The following is a 15,788-nucleotide window of genomic DNA, read 5'->3' as shown; positions in this document are numbered from 1 at the left end:
GCCCCGGCCGCGTCGGGTAAACCTGTTTGGCGGCCGCGCCGGGGCGGATCGTGCGGCCGGCGGCTCCCTCGCGGCTCGCGGCGTCGGGGCCCGTGGCGCGCGCGCGCGCGGCCGCCCCTCGGCCCCGGAGCCCCTCGGCGGCGCCACCATGTACTCGGGAGCCGGTCCCGGTGAGTCCTCGCGCTCGGGGCGCCGGCGCGGCCGCTCGCGCGCTCCTCCCCGCGGCGCCGGCGGCGGTTGGCGGGCGGGGGCCGGGGGCCGGGGCCTCTCGCTCGGCCCCGCGGCGGGCGCGCAGTCCCGGCCTCCTCGGGCCCCCGTCGTCGGGGCGCCCCGCGCGGCCTGGGCCCTCCTCGCGCCCCGTGCGCGACGCGGCCCTGCGGGCCGGAACCGGGCCGGCGCGGGGACTGGGCCGGGCGGCCCGCGTGTAGGCCCGAGGCCCGGGCGCCCGCCTGCGCCGGCCTCCTGCGCCTGGCGCCTGGGCCCCTGCGCCGCGCGGGGCCGGCGGGGCCGGCGGGGCCGGGGCCGCGGGCGCGCGGGGGGCGCGGAGGCCCGGGCCGGGGGCGCCGAGCTCGGGGTGCGGGCGGCGGGCGGAGGAGCGCGGCTGCTGGCGCAGACCGAGCCGCGGCGAGCCTGGAGCGCTCTCAGTTTCGTTTTTCTTTTTGCCAGCACTTCTGCGGCCCCTTCTCTGAAGGAAAGTCTGGAAATGCTGAATGTGGGCCAGCTCTTGCTGGTCGTTAGGACCGTAGACTGAGAGGGCTGGGAAGCGGCAGCCTAAAACCCTACAACTGCGTGCGTCTCATTTTCATTCCAGACACGCCGGCTCCTTATTCAAGTGCTAATTGCCTTTTATAATTTACTAGAGGAAGGTAAGGAGATGTGTTGATTTCCTTAGCATCCTTTTTCATAGTCAGCCTCTCTTTCTCTAGAAAAGTTCTAAAAAACTTAAAGCAGTAACACATTTTTTTAAACTTTTTTTTTTAATGCAGGGTAGGAGGGCGGTTAACTTTCTGGGCCAAGAAAATGGTCAAGTGTTGTTGAGCTTTTTCCCTCCTCCCGCCAGGCACGTGGCTCCTAAATTTCCCGCTGGCCCTGCCACTTGGACAGGGCATATCCTGTCCCTTTTGTCCACTAGGCTCCAGCGGGCTTGAGGCCCTGCCGGCTCAGCTTAGTCCTGCCTTCTGCTAGGTGCCCTGGCCCTCCCCAAGCCTGCTGCTGGTGGGGCCCTGGCCTGACCTGTTGCAGCCTCTGCTGATCCGTTTGGGCCCCTTGACATTTTCCCCCACTGCTGTGTCTGTTCACAAACAGTTCTGTGCTTTGTGGATACTTCTTTTTTTGATGTCACTTAGAAAGCGTCTCCAAGGCTGAGCCTGACCAACTTTTAAATCCTTCCAGACTCTCAGCAGTTTGATAGGAGAGTGGTTTTAAGCATAATGGTTTTAAACCGTTATCTGGGAGGTGACTCAGCGCTGGTGGGGAAGTGCCAGGGGCTCCATAGTCACCTTCCTGGGGGCTTCTTGAAACCCTGGATGGGCAGCTCCCACCCATGACATGGCAGAGTAGCCCCTCACCTGTGTGAGTGAGAATCTCCTCACTGATCCCTGTAAAAGGACCCAGCAAGTGTTAGCCACTACACGGTACATTTTTTCAGATTTTCAGCTTAAAAGTTGAAGGCCAGAAAAAATGAAGAACCTTGAGGAGGGTCAAGCTTTTGTGTTGTGTCTGATGTAAAGTAATCCGCTGGACAGCTTGCTAAGTTGGTGGTGGTCATTTTGAAGATGGACAGCAGAGGCTCAGAGCGGTTAAGAGCCTTGCGAAGGTCATGCGGCCAGCGAGCATGAGGACGGTGTGTTGGATCCCACGCTGGCTCCCCGTACACTCGCCTTAGGGGAGTGGCTCTCCGTCCTTTTGACCTTGACCCCCAATAAGAAAAACCTGTTACGTGTGGACTGGACCCACGTCCTCACGTGTTCGGGTGTGATTGAAACTTGAGTTTCCGGAAGCACCGCTAACCTGTGCTTTGTGCTCTGTACTGGGATGTTTTCTCGTCTGTCTCATTTTCAAAACAGCCTTAGTTCTCTGGATCTCCAGGCTTATTTCAGGTCCTTAACGGCTCTTAGAAGAATCTTGCTCAGATGTGGGCCTCTGCATTGTGGCCTGGTGGGGAGAGGGCCCCTTGTTCTCGGTGTACAGATAAACCTGCCCTGAAATCGGACAGCTTTGGTTAAAAAAATACGTGTGTCTGTAGGATAGTTCTTAGCCAGTGGCAGGACAGGAATGAACCCAAATTTCAGGCTGTACAAGCGTGCTGTAATTATAAGGCTGTGGTGCACTTCATTCTATACACTAAGGCTTTTAATTTTGTTTAAAAGGAATTTTTGGAATAGTCTCTTCAATGAAACTTTTTAATGTATTTCCTCATTTAGAATAATAAAAAGACATTTGATCTGGATTGTAGGAAAAAATCACAAATAGTTTTGCTGCTTTCAACTTTAATACACTTATTCAGTGACTTAGTAAATTAATATAAAAAATAGAGCCCACAGTAGGCCTCTGTTACGCCCGTTACAAATGCTATTACAAATGTGAATTGATATCTGGACTCTAAAATTTAGTGTTACTGTTTCTCAGTTTTTTTAACTATTTGAAAGCGTTAGTGGTTTAGAATGGATGGATGGATTCTCCAGTGACCCTGAACCTTCATAGGTGATCAGTTTTGTTTTTTTTTTTAACCGCTTAAAGACCTTAAACCATCTCAGTATTGCCTGCTCCAAGCGACTGTCTCGGTTTCACTGTGCACAGACTCCTGTGCCTTTCATTCCTCACAAATTTGCTACAAAGTTACTTCAGCAACATCTAAGTCTTATTTGAAGGTTGTCTCAACAGGATTGTGACTTTGACCAACTTTCACTGTGGTTTCTAGTGTCATTTAACTTCTCCTGCTCCCACTTCTCCCCCACCCTCAGTTATCTCAATGAAGATATGACCCGTCTCCCAATAACCGCGCACCGTTGTGGACCAGCAGCCGGCTCTCTGCGCCTGCGAAGCTGCCTGGGGCTGGAGGGCGTGGCTGGGTAGTCCAGCAGAGGGCCTGTTTTGTGAATTGCTATTGCGAACACTCAAAATGTATCACTGGACTATTAAAATAGTTTCTATTGTGAAATAATGTAAAATACACAGAAGTAGAGTGACTGGTGTAATGTGCTCCCATTTGCCTGTCGCCAGCTTCAAGAATTATCAGGATTTTCCACATCTGCTTCAGATTTGCCCTTTCCCCTTTTTCTTTGTGGAAATATTCTAAAGTGAATTCCAGATCTGTGGTTTCACCCTGAATACTTAAGTACCATGTCTGAAGGCTGGGGACATTTAAAACTCAGTGCCATTATCACACTTAACAGTCTGTGATCAATTTCTCTCATTATTTCAGGAGTGTGTTTACTTCCTGGTTGTTTTGGATCCTGAATTTTATTAAAAGTTCACAGATGAATTTGGTTTTATGCCTTTGAGGCTCTATAATCTAGACTCTACAGCTAGGGCACCCCCTTCCCCTGCCCCCAGTTGACTTGTGAAGACGTTGAAGTCCTTAAGATCTCTTCTTCAGAGGATGTAGATCTTTTCCCCCAGTTTTCTTTAATTGTTTCTAGAAAGATGCCTGTTGTTCAAGGTCCCTGTGTTTCATTGGTGCAGGCTGGTGAGACCCAGTTGCTTGTCACTTTCATTCAGACACACTTCAGTGTTGTTTCGGGACAGGTTGTTTTGCATCTTTAATTCTCAGTGCAGTGGAATCCACTTTTTACGTGGGGCTCTGTCGGCAGGAGGGCCATGGTGTGATGTGTGGAAAACGTGCCTGAGGCTTGTGCCTCTCCTGCAGCTTCTCCTTCTCGTTGGACTCCGTGGATCCCCTCCCCTCCCAGTGTACGGCGGGGAGATGGCTTTCAGTGCCCTCTGTGCTGTTTGCTCCCAGCCATCCCTCTAGACTTTACGGCCTCACCCCCAGCTTAGCTACTTCCTCCTCAGTTGGTGCTCCTCAGGCAGCACCCTCGCCTCCCGGGCTGGCGTGTGCTGCTGGAGTTACAGGCCTGTCCTTTTTCGCTCTAGGCAGTAAAAAGGTCATTTAGTATTTACTATTCTAATTTTTTCTCTGCTTTTTTTTTTCCCTCAAAATTTAAAAACCTGAAACCTCCTCACTCTGTGACTAGACAGCTGTGCCCTTCTAATTTAGCTTTGGACAGAGTGGTACCCTTGGCAACGCCACAGTTTATCATCTAAACTGGAAGCTTGTGCACATGAAACAGGGTACTGTTAATTACTTCCCTGGGACGACGACAGGTGTGCGCGCGGACTGTGGGCACACTGGGATGGAGGTCTCCCTGCCTGACAGTGTTTCTTAAGCTTTAGGCTTGTAGACAGGCTCAGAGATAAGGGGCTTCAACATTTTTCACTTGTTTCACTCTTCAGTGCTTCCCACTTACGAAAACCCTGACACGACCTGAAGGTCACAGGCGTCGTCTTAGGCTGCTGATTTGTGCCGCGGGGATGCGGCTGCGCCCCTCCTCTGTGATCAACTTCAGGTGGGGGACTCTGCCTGCTGAGAACTTGAAACCCCACCTTCTAGCCTTTCTCACTTGCTTCAAGGTCATGGCTCGAGCAGTGGACAGACAGGGAGCCTGGTCATGGGCCCCAGCCCTGTCCTCACCCTGGGCCTCAGGTTCCTCGTCTGGGCCCGGCTGCTTTAGGTTTGCGTGTCTTCGTCCTGAGGTGCGTTTGCTCCTCCGCGGACCTGTGATGTGACTGGAGCTGAGGAGGGAGCCCGTGGGCCCTGGGAACAGAGGGTGTGAATGCCCAGCAGCTGGTGGGCAGGTGATGGGGGAGGCCGCGCGTCCCACCGGGAAAAGCCCCATCTGCTCTGCTGGGCATGTGGAGTGTCATGGGATCAGACTGGTTCTAGGAAGGTAATCCCAGCAGCACTGGCCGTGGAAGAGGGGGTCTTGGCAGAGCAGCGTCGGGGGCAGAGTGTGATGGAAGCGGGACGAGGAAATTGTAGGTGGGCAGTCGGGGCCTAAGACAGTGGGCCCCTCTGGGTGGGATGGCCATGTGAGTAGAAGCACTCAGTACTCTGGCTCTGGCCCAGCTTTGGGTCTTGTTGTCTGCACTTACTAGGGAGACCCCACTTACTCAGCAGTGGCATCTGCTAGTATCTGGGCTCCAGACCACCCCTCACCAGCTCTGTGACTTTGGCAAGTTGCGTATCTTTTCTAGGCCTCAGCGTTTGTACTCTGAAAATGGGCACAACAGCACCGACCTCGGGGTTGCTGTGAGATGAGATGAGATGAGATGTGCTGGACCTTGACCTTGGGTGAGGGCGGGCACGAGTCTGCACAGAGCCTGCACGGGGGTCAGATCCTGCCTCCTCACGGGGAGAACCCAGGGACCCAGAGCAGGAGCCCCCCGCGTGGGGAGGGGGGAGCTGGCTGCAGCCTCGCCGTCCTGACCCCGCCTGTTGAGTGTTTGGACGAGAAGGTGCCGTGGCATCTAGCTTTACTGCCGGCAGATGGTGACACATGAACAAACATAAGGAGTAAGGAAGGACCAGCAAGCTTTGGGCAGGAGAATCATGCGTGGCGTTTGGCCATGTAGAGTTTGAGGTTCTGGGAGGCTGAGGTGGGCGCTGGAGGTGGAGGACAGGGTCTTGGGTTCGGGGGGACATGGGTTCACGGGCCTGCCCACAGCCTGTGCTCGCTGAGCGGGAACTGGGGCCCTGAGAGCCTGCAGCCTGGCGCACCTCCCCCCGCCCCCAGCAGCTGGTCGCAGAATCACCTGAAGGCTTTCCCCTACCTCTGCCCCTGCAGACCCAGGAAATTACATGTTGCAAATGTCCCAGGTGCTTGCTCTTTTAGCAGGAGGTCAAGACCCATTGGTGTGGGGAGAGGAGGCAGGGAGAAGAAATAGAAGTGAGCACCTTCATTGGTGATCGCCCCCTGGTAGGACCTCCTGCCGGAAGTACCCCTTAGAAGGCAGCCCTGAGAGAGTGTGGTTGCGGGTAGGGGCAGGGGTTCTGGGAGAGAGTGTGGGTGTTCCTTCCAAAGAGGCCTTTGCGATGGACCAGGTTCCCTTCCTGATAAAGCTGGAAGGTCTGACCGAATGACGACCACTCCTTTTCTTGGCTGTTTTGTGGTTCCATGTTGCTTTGAATGCAACTTGTCTACAACTTCACCTAGAATTGGGGCAGGAGGAGACTTGTGAAGGTTATTGCTGGGGACATCAGCGAACTCTCGGTGAAAATTGTTCTGTACCTGTGTCTTTAAGAACCCGTAGCAACTAACAGAACCGTAACCAGGCTGAAACCAGCCAGCTCCAGAATCGGGTAGTTTCTCACCTGAGTCTCTTTCGCTGTAGCTGAAGCCCATCTTGACTCACAGGTCCCACTGTCTCCTGGGCGGTCACTCAAGGGGCATTGTTTTTATGGTTTTTCACGTTGTTTCTGGGTGTTTCATCTCTGAGCTCTAGTACTTAGAGAATTGCACATAAAAGGTCAAAATGCTGAGGTTCATAGGTCTGAGTCATTTGAGATGTTTTGTCAGCTTTGACTCAAAGTGAAGTAATACAGCCATTGAGAGTAGATTCTTACAGTGTCACATGTGTGTCGTGGAGGAGCTTGACTCCAGCGGGCCCGTTCACATGGTCGAGGGCTGGGTGGGGGTGCTTTGTGCCATCCGTTTGTGAACTTGGAGCGTGGAAGGCCCCTGCATTGGGAACCTGCTCACCGCCTTCTCAGGCCCCCAGGGTCCGTCTTGCTTTAACTGAGCGTATGCAAGACAGGAAGGCGGCAGGGTGTTCAGTGTGACTGGGGCGCTCTGTAGCTGGTGCTTTGGGTGGCGGTCTCTGAGTCTCGGAGACCGTGACAGAGACCCCTGTCCCAGCGGCACTTGTGTTCTCGGAGTCCTTGCTGCCGCTCTTGTGGAGTGTGGTCCTGTCCATGCGGTGGGCTGAGCACAAGAGAGAAAACGGAGGACTTCTCCTGGCCTTCCAGGTGGCAGGCAGCGGCATCATTTGTGTTTTGTAGGAACGAAGGAACTAACAAAGAAATACAAGTGAAAAGTGGACAGAAAGCAAAGGAAGATGCAGAGCGATAGAAAAGGGTGACTTTGGACAAAACCTGGGATCTGGAGCTCCCAGGAGCTAGGTGTCCCTGTGATGCGAGCAGCCCTCCTCTCGCCGTGACGCAGACCCAGAGCATGGGCTCCAGGTCAGACTGACCTCACTTGAATCCTGGCTACGTGACCGGGCATTCACTCGGCCTCTCTGAACCTCAGTCTCCTCCTCGAACAGAGAATGAGCACCTGATGGTGGAGGTGCTGATCAGATGAGAGGATGTGGGCAGATGGCTGTCGCTTCCCTGTGTGCGTGCCCACAGGAAGTGCCTACTAGTTATTGCAGTTCCTCCCTCGGTCAGTGTATCCTTGCTGTTTACTCTGCACACAGTGGCTTCTCTCCCTCCGGTTCTGTCAGATGACTGCTCCTCTCCTTGACCCTCCTGGCTGACCTCTGGGTCTTTACTTTGTAAGCATGAGGGATAAGAACGCATTTTACAAGTCACATCCCTGATAAATACCACATACCAGGTGCTGTGTGTCCACAGCAGCCTTGTAAGGCTCAATACCAGGGAAATGAAAGGTTGGTCTTGGCGCTCGGAGCTCATATTCCTGGTGGAGTGGTTCAGAACAGACCCAGCTGTGCCGTGCAGTGGGGACCCACCTTGCGCGGTCACGTGGCAGGGGTGACGGGGTGGGAGCGCCAGGTTCTGTCTCCAGATGAGGAGCTGGCACAGCTGGGTCAACCAGGAGACAGTCTTCTGCCTGTGATTCTACGTGGTGACTGGGGGTGGAGGACATTGCTGGGGCTCTTTTGTTCCCTCCGTGTGCCACTGCTTTAACAGGTGTGCGGTTCGTTAAACGTGAACACGCGTGGCTCACTACAAGAGCATCATGTTAGTCTGCTAGTCTTGGAGGGCGTCTCAGTGCTGAGACTGGTAATTACAACTTAACCTTGAGCTGGAGGCATTGAAAGCTTTTGAGGGTGAACAGTCGGAGCACATGGGAAGGGAGATGGGGAATCTAAAGTCATGCACAAGTGACGTGGTTGTAAAGTGTGCCTGGGGCACCTGTGATGGAGAAGCCCCATGAGCGGGACCGGGGCCCTGCTACATGGTGGTCAGTTCAGGTGCATTGAGAAGGCACCTTGAAGCAGCTTTACCAGAAGAAGGGGAAGGAGGGAGGGCAGGCTGATCTCGGAGCCCAGGAGGGACTGGGCAGAGGAGGGCATCAGCTGGCAGGGTTTTTACAGGGATCTCTGTGGGCAGGTGGAGGCAGGGAGCCAGCCTGGAGGAGGTTTGTGGAGGGGCAGAGCCAGTGTCCTGCCTCCACCCACCCCCACAGACAGCCTTGTTTCATCAGGAGCCCTACTCACAGTCCTGCCCCTCCTCTTTTTTTGGGGGGCTGTGCCGGGATCTTTGTTGCGGCATGTGGACTTCTTAGTTGTGGCGTGCGAACTCTCAGTTGCAGCCTGCATGCGAGATCTAGTTCCCCAACCAGGGATTGAACCCGGGCCCCCTGCAGTGGACGCACAGAGTCTTACCTGCTGGGCCCCTGGGGAGGCCCCGCTGCGGCTTGTCTTGATGCAGACCCCAGTCATCTCAGTTAATTTACAGTGTGGCAGGAGATGCCTGTGAGGGAAGGTTGTCTGTCTTTTCCTCCCCCTCTCCCCTGATGTGACCCCTGGTTACAGGTGTCCTGGACGGCAGAGCTAGTGTCCAGATCTGCTCAGTTTCTCACGTGTCATAGGTTGTTAACAGCTGATTGAATCAGGGTCCAGGTAAGGCCCACACTGCGGTTGGCTGATGTGTCTCTTCAGTGTCGTCTTAAAATAAGAGCTTTATTGAGATGTAACTCATGTACCATACAATTCAGCATTTAAAGTGTAAAACGCCGTGTGCTTTAGTACATTCACAGACGTGTGCAGCCATCCTCACAATCTAATTTTGGAGATTTTTGTCCCCTCCCCCCAAAGAAAGGCTGTACCTATGAGCTGTCACTCCTCATCCCTGCCCGCCCCCCGCCCCCCGCCCCCCACCAGACCTAAACAACCACTGTCTTAGTCTCTAGTTTTCGCCTTCCTCTTTCCCCCTGCTTACTGTTGGGCTGAAGAAACCGGCTCGCGTGTGCTGCTACGTTTGCCACTGGCTGGGTTTGGCTTGCGTCTTCTTGGTATAATTCAGCGTGTTTGTCTATCCTCTGTGGTTTTCCTGCAAATAAGTGGTCAGATCCAAAGCCATGATCTGATGCAGGATCTACTCTGTGGGGTTTTGTTGCTTCTTTTTTGGTGTGAACACTAGCTGCTGCTGTGTTTGTTAGAATACCGAATGTAATCGTTAGGTTCCGTGAACTCATTAGGGTTTATACCACGTGGATGCTCTGTTTCCAAAACAAAAACTTCCCCTGGGCAGCTGTTTGGGTTTGAATCTGTCTTGACAGCAGAGGAATGTGAACAGATGAAGGCAGGACACCCTGTTGAGAAGAGAGGCTGGTCCAGGTAGGTGGGTTTGGGGGTGATGCTGTGGGTACCTGGTAGGTACCTGGTAGGTAAGCTGAGGGTGGGGCTTTTTTGTTCTGTAGGTAACGGGGACCCTCTGAGAGTATTTGGCAGGCGTGTGACAGAACGGGGTAGTCTGGCCTGGTGGCAGGAGTCTTCATCTGTGTCTGGTGGGGACGTGGTAAGATTCCCTGTTGGTGGCAGCTCGGTGCTGAGGGGAGGAGAGTGGAGAGAGCAGGGAGGCCTGCGTCTGGGGTGGGAGGCCACGACCACACCCCCAGTTGACTTGCTGGCCTCTGCACTGCAGACCACGGGTAAGGAAGGAGCAGCAGGGGTAAGTTTTCTTTTATAGATATGCTAAATTTAAGGCGATTCTAAGAAATCTGGGAGAAAAAAATCTGTGGCATTCACTTTGCATCTTTATAGCACCCAGTGCGTTTTGCCTGGTGGGGGTCTGTGTCCTTCACTGGGTTGTAAACTCCGTCTGCTCGCCGCCCAGGACCATCTCGTGTGTCTTTTTGCCCCGTTTCAGTGTCCGCCGTAGCGTGTTCTTTTTACTTGATGAATCCTCATTACCTGCAGTTCTTTGTTGCTTAAGAGTTGAATCTATTGAATTGAAACTTGTGGATGCTTCTGAAAAGCCCGGCCTGGCGCCGCTTCGCTCCGCTTGGCCCTGCCTCACCCCTGGTGCTCTGCGGTTCTCTCCAGCTGTCTGGGGTAGAAGGGGGCACCGCACGTCGAGGATGCTCACTGTCGAGCAGTGTGGAGGGACGTGGACCGAGGGGGGCGCTTGCCGATGGATTTACTCAGACAGACAATGGATGTACATGGGAAAGTAAACGCATACCTCTCAAAGGGCAGGCAGTGAGGTCTTCCCCCCATGCCCTGCAACCTCTCCACTCCCCTCCTGTGACTAAATGGGCTCTCGGTGTTGGTAGATTCAGCACAGGTGACACGGAGCTGGACCACGGATCTGGCCGTTAGAGGCTAACCACCTCCTTCTTGGCTTCCTTAGATCTTGTCCAAAGCTGTGGCCTCAGGAGACAGGCTTGGAAAGAGACACCCAGCTAGAAGCTGCATGGACCGTGGAGGGGGAGCCTGAGAGAGCACCTGTGCCTGTTTTCAGCCCAGTGTCTTCACCTGTGAAGTGGGGATGAGTGCCCCCATTCTGGTGAGGGTGAAGCACAGTAGCACGTAGACGTGCCCGGGGCAGCGCTGGCAGGTGTGCTGCTGGGATGGGACCAGGCCTGAGCTGGGACTTGTGGTTCGCCCGGTGCTGGCGTCCTGTGGTGAAGGGCTGCTGAGCCACCTTCGCTCAGTGATGGGTTTCTAGAGGGGAGGTAAGGAAGAAATGCGTGTCTTGGGTGAAAAGGCTCTGAAAAATAAATGCTGTAAAGTAAATAGAAAAGATGGTGAGAAATTTGGTTGTGTACCTGTCAGAGCTCTGAATGGCAATTTTCTTTTGTCTGTAGAAGAAAACAAAGAAGAACTAGGTTGACTTCTTGAGGGATTGGAATTTCATTCCACCAGGAAAGCCTCTCCCCTGAAATGATGGGCATCCTAGGTGCCTGGAGCAGCATGTTAAGAAAGAGGCTGAGCCCCAGTTTATCGGCGGAGGAGGGCGCCCAGAAGGGTTTATCAGCATCTGCCACTGGGGCAGCCGGCGAGGGTGGTGCCCTCCCGGCTGGCCAGCGGGTTGTGGGCCTTTCCAGCGCGACGTACTTCGAGAACGAGACACACCCTACTAAACTATCCGATGGTACCTGGTGTCGTTCCAACAAACATTTATTTGAAGAGCGGTTTATATTTTATTTTTGTATGTTTTTATTGAAATAAGGTGTTTTTAAGTCCATGTTGTAGAAGGATGGTTGTTAAAGAATCTTGCAGAGTCGCCTTTCAGGTTGGGCATTCTCAGACTGGTGCTGTAAGGTGGGGTTTTATTCCCCTGGTCCAGGTCCGCAGCCTCCTTTCCTCACCTTAACTTGGAGGCAAACCTACAGCACTTTCCGCTGCTGCTTCTGTTACTTGTGTGGTCTCTTCCAAATGTGTCTGCACGTTAACAAAGGGAGAGAAAAAAGATCGGTGTTTAGGAGAGGCAGTGTTTTCAAAATGTCATAGCCTCTTTTTTTTTTTAATGGATGTGAAATTCACATGACATAAACCATTTTAAAGGGAACAATTCAGTGGCGTTTAGTGCATTCAGTGTTAGGCAACCATCACCTCTATGTAGTACCAAAACATTTCCATCACCCCAGAAGAAAACCCTGTACCCATGAAGGAGGCACTCCCTGTTCCCCACTCCCTCCACCCCCGGCAGCCACCAGTCTGCATTCTGTCTGTGGAGTTGCTTTATCTGGTTGTTCCATGCAAAGGGAATCATAATATATGACCTTTTACATCTGGCTTTTCTCACCGCGCGTAGTGTTCTCAAGATTCGTGTGCTAGTGTGTGTCAGCACTTCGTTTCTCTCCGGGGTTGAATAATCCATTACGTGGCTCTATCACAGTTTGTTTACCCATTCGTCTGCTGTTGACGGGCATTTGGGAGGTTTCTGCCTCTTGGCTGTTGCGAGTATTGCTGCTGTGAACACACAGGTTGGTGTGTGGCGTATGTCTGCGTTTGTCTTGGGCGCGTACCTAGGAGTGGAAGTGTTGGGTTTTACTCTGTAAGTTTGTGAAGAGCTGCTGAACTGTTTCCATGACAGGTGCGCCACTTTACATGTCTGCCAGCAGCGGTTTCAGTGTCTCCACATCCTCACCAACCCTGATAACTGTCATCACAGCCTTTTAGAACGTGAAGTTTTGGGGGTTTTTTTGTTTGTTTTTACAATAAGCTGCATATATCTAAAGTGTGCAATTTGTTATTTTTTTTCTTATCAGTAATGTATATATGTCAATCCCAATCTCCCAATTCATCCCCCCACCCCGCAACCCCCCTCTTTCCCCACTTGGTGTCCATATGTTTTAGAACGTGACGTTCTTAATGTAATATATCATATCTGGCATATTCTATTACTTACCAAAGTGGAAAAAAAATATTAGATTCAAGCATGTTTTGCCCAGATCTACCTAATAGCTATAAGGTACATCCATTTCTTTGTGCTAGAGTTTAGAGTATGTTTGGAACCTGGACAATTAGATAAACACAGTAAAGCTAAACATACTTTAATAGAGTGGGAAAGAATATGAGAGTCCAGGACCCAGATCAGGCCTGTGTGTCTAGTGTCAGAAGCGTTCACTCTGAGTAAATACTGAGTGCCAGCTACATGCTAGGCGTCTTGCCCAGTGCCCAGAGAGCAGTGATGGGTGCCAACCCAGGTGGCTCCTGCCCCCCGAGCTCACTGACTGAGTCCTGAACACAGACGTGAATCGCATGGTCACCACAAACCATGGGAGATGGCAGGTGTTTTAATGCAGGTGGGAGGAGGGCACATTCCAGAGTGAATGTGACAGGGAGCCTGGCCTGTCAGGGTCCTGGGATGGAGCCACAGGGGCCCAGGGGCGGAGGCTGCCCTGAACACGGCGGATTTCATCCAGAATGCTGGGGAGCAGATGCGTGTGTGCCTGAGGAGCCACTGGCTGCAGGTGGAGAAGAGACGGGAAGTGGCATGGAGATGCACAGAAGTGTCACGTTGGAGAGGTCCTGAGGGTGGAGGATGGAGTGGATGTGGGTTAGGGAGAGCAGAGGGTCTGATGTCTGATTTATTTGGAGCTTGGTTGGGTGGTGATGCAATGTACTAATAGAAGTGGGCAGATTTCAGTTGAGTATTCAGTTTAGGCTTTGAAAACAGTTTTAAAGGATTTTTTTAATGAGGGAAAATTCAGTTGTACGTGAAAGTGGAGGGAACAGTACAAGGAGCCCTCCTGTGGCCATCATTGCGTCAGCCGTTCAGTCCAGCCTCGCTCTTCTGTGTCTCCCCCGCTCCCCCGCCCCCCCATACTTGAAGCATCATGTCACTGCATTCATAAGTATTCATGTGTTTTGAAATAATTTTACACTTATAGGGAAGTAGCCAAAATAGTACAGAGTTCCCATCCTTCCACCTAATGATAGCATCTTATGTAATCAGGGGACAGGTACCAAAATCAGGAAATTAACAGTGTTCCAGTACTGTTACCTCATCTAAAGGTCTTACTCAGGTTTGGCTGTTAGTCTGACTAGTGTCTGTTTTCTGGACATCCCACGTCCAGCGCTGGGCCCCTGTCCAGCCTACAGGGCCTACCTTGCATTTGTTGCCACGTCCCCTCACTTTCTCCAGCCTGTGCATTTCTTTTTCTTTCTTTGTCTTTCGTGACCTTGATGTGGGAGCTCTTTCAGGTTGGTGCCTGCGTCTTTTCAGCACGCCCCCATCATTTTCTGATTATCTCCCTTCCGGCCCCAGATACTGCAGTCTCGTCTTGTATTTTTCCTGGCCCAGTTCATTTCGTCAAGGAGCCCTGGTCCTTTTTGTTGGAGAAAGGGTGTGAGAAGCTAAGACCTGGCTGCCGAGTGTGCTCCCAGCCCCTGGGGTGTCCTCCCTCCCGGTTCTCTTGGTGGACACAGGATATACATGTACTTGTACTCACATGCCTGTACATACATGTATGTGTTAGAAACCGTGAGTTCACACTTGGCTTCTGCTTCCAGTCCAGTACCACAGAGTATATGCATGCTTCCCTCGTCCCCTACGTACAGCGTCTTCCTCAGATGGTGAGAAGTCTGGGTCTCATTATCCACAGGGTATGTGTGTATTTGTTGAGACCTGGCACGTTCAGAAAGTAGCTTTAGGATAGCTCCCGAGCCCCGGGAGACAAGCTTGCTGCTGGAGAGCTGATCTGCGGTATGTGCGCAGTCAGGGTGTCGGCTTCCGAAGCTCCCCCCTCGCCGCTGGTCCACCCCCTCTGGTGGGGTTACCACGCAGTCCTAGGGCGCCCGCTGTGCTCTGTCCTCCCGTCTCTGACAGTGACCGAGTGAGCTGTGCAGCGTGTGCTACACTGCATTATTGTTTTATTTTTAAGTAATTTATTTTAATTAAAGTATCGTTGAGCATTATTGTTTTGTGTCTCTTGTGTCCTTGTGTTCCAGGTTCTTCTAGTAGATGAGAAGTTCAGTTTAGGGAATTCCCTAGCGGTCCAGTGTTGAGGACGCGACACTTTCACTGCCGAGGGTGTGGGTTCAATTCCTGGTTGGGGAACTAACATCCCACAAGCCGCATGGTGTGGTGAAAAAAAAAAAAAAGAGAAGAAAAAAATTTAGTTTCTTGTTTGTGGATGGTAATAAGCAGTCCGGGGAAATGAGACTGTTATTTGTGTTGCGGTTGCAATCTGAAACAAATTGAGGAGACTCAGGACCCCAGCTCTGTTACAGGTGTTGCCCTATACCTGTTGCTGCAAGGATGTGCTGGGGCCCAGGAGCCCTGAGTTGGTAACACACTTGGTAACAGAGGCGGCTGCGGGGAGGGCGGGCTGTTTGCTCCACGCAGGTGGAATGTGGGCGCGGTTAGAATCCCGGGCGCGCGCCGCCCGCTCACTGGCTGGCGCGGGGCAGCCTTCCTGGGCCAGGAGCAACAGCCGTGATCTCCAGAACGGGGGGCGCCGACCGCTCCCCTCCATTCCACAGGTACTTCTTCCCGCCTGGACTGTGACCACAGGCACTGTGGTCTTTTGGTTCTAGTTTAAAAAAAAAAAATTATTCTATCCTTCATGATAGAAGGAATACACGCTCAGTTCAAATAATTTAGAAGATACTGAAATAAAAAGAAAAAAAATCCACCGGTAGTATTCCTTAGAAACAGTAGTTATGTGTTAACAATATGTATGTGTTTGGTTCCAGACTTTTTTTTTTTCTATACATACATAGTAGGGGTTAGCCTGCACTTAAAATTTTATGTTGTTTCTTTTCACCTAGTATCTTGAGCATTTCTGAGTGCTGTTTATTTGTTGGGGGGGGGGGCATGTTTACAACAGCATTGAAAGTGAAAACTGGTGACAGCACACGCGTGTCAGGTGGGGGCCTCCCACGGGACACAGGTAGTGCGCACGGGCAGCTGTGGCCTGAGTCCTGGTTGTGTGCCACCAAGCCACGTGACCGTGATCGTGTCCGTTGCGCCGAATGAGAAGACTGACGTGTCAGTGTTTCCCTCAAAGAGTCATTATGAAGGTTCGGTGGGTTAATAGGCGCAAGCACTCCGGTAGCTGCTGGTTTCACTACCATCCTTATGTGTA

General features: G+C 52.3%; 1 protein-coding gene across 3 annotated transcripts in view; it reads left to right on the top strand.

Annotated features, from left to right (window-relative positions):
- AGO2 (argonaute RISC catalytic component 2) overlaps positions 1–15,788 on the top strand; it is a 90,786-nt gene continuing 74,998 nt past the window's right edge. Inside the window, exon 1 of one of the 3 annotated variants that reach the window (XM_057734222.1) lies at positions 1–170. In XM_057734222.1, the coding sequence (XP_057590205.1) occupies positions 149–170 (22 nt within the window). In that variant the 5' untranslated portion in view covers positions 1–148. The remainder of the gene's footprint in view (positions 171–15,788) is intronic. The other 2 variants (XM_057734221.1, XM_057734223.1) reach the window with 2 other exon arrangements.

The sequence above is a fragment of the Hippopotamus amphibius genome, chromosome 5 (assembly GCF_030028045.1).
Source record: "Hippopotamus amphibius kiboko isolate mHipAmp2 chromosome 5, mHipAmp2.hap2, whole genome shotgun sequence".
Classification (NCBI taxonomy): Eukaryota; Metazoa; Chordata; class Mammalia; order Artiodactyla; family Hippopotamidae; genus Hippopotamus; species Hippopotamus amphibius.
This window is presented reverse-complemented; position numbering and strand designations above follow the sequence as displayed.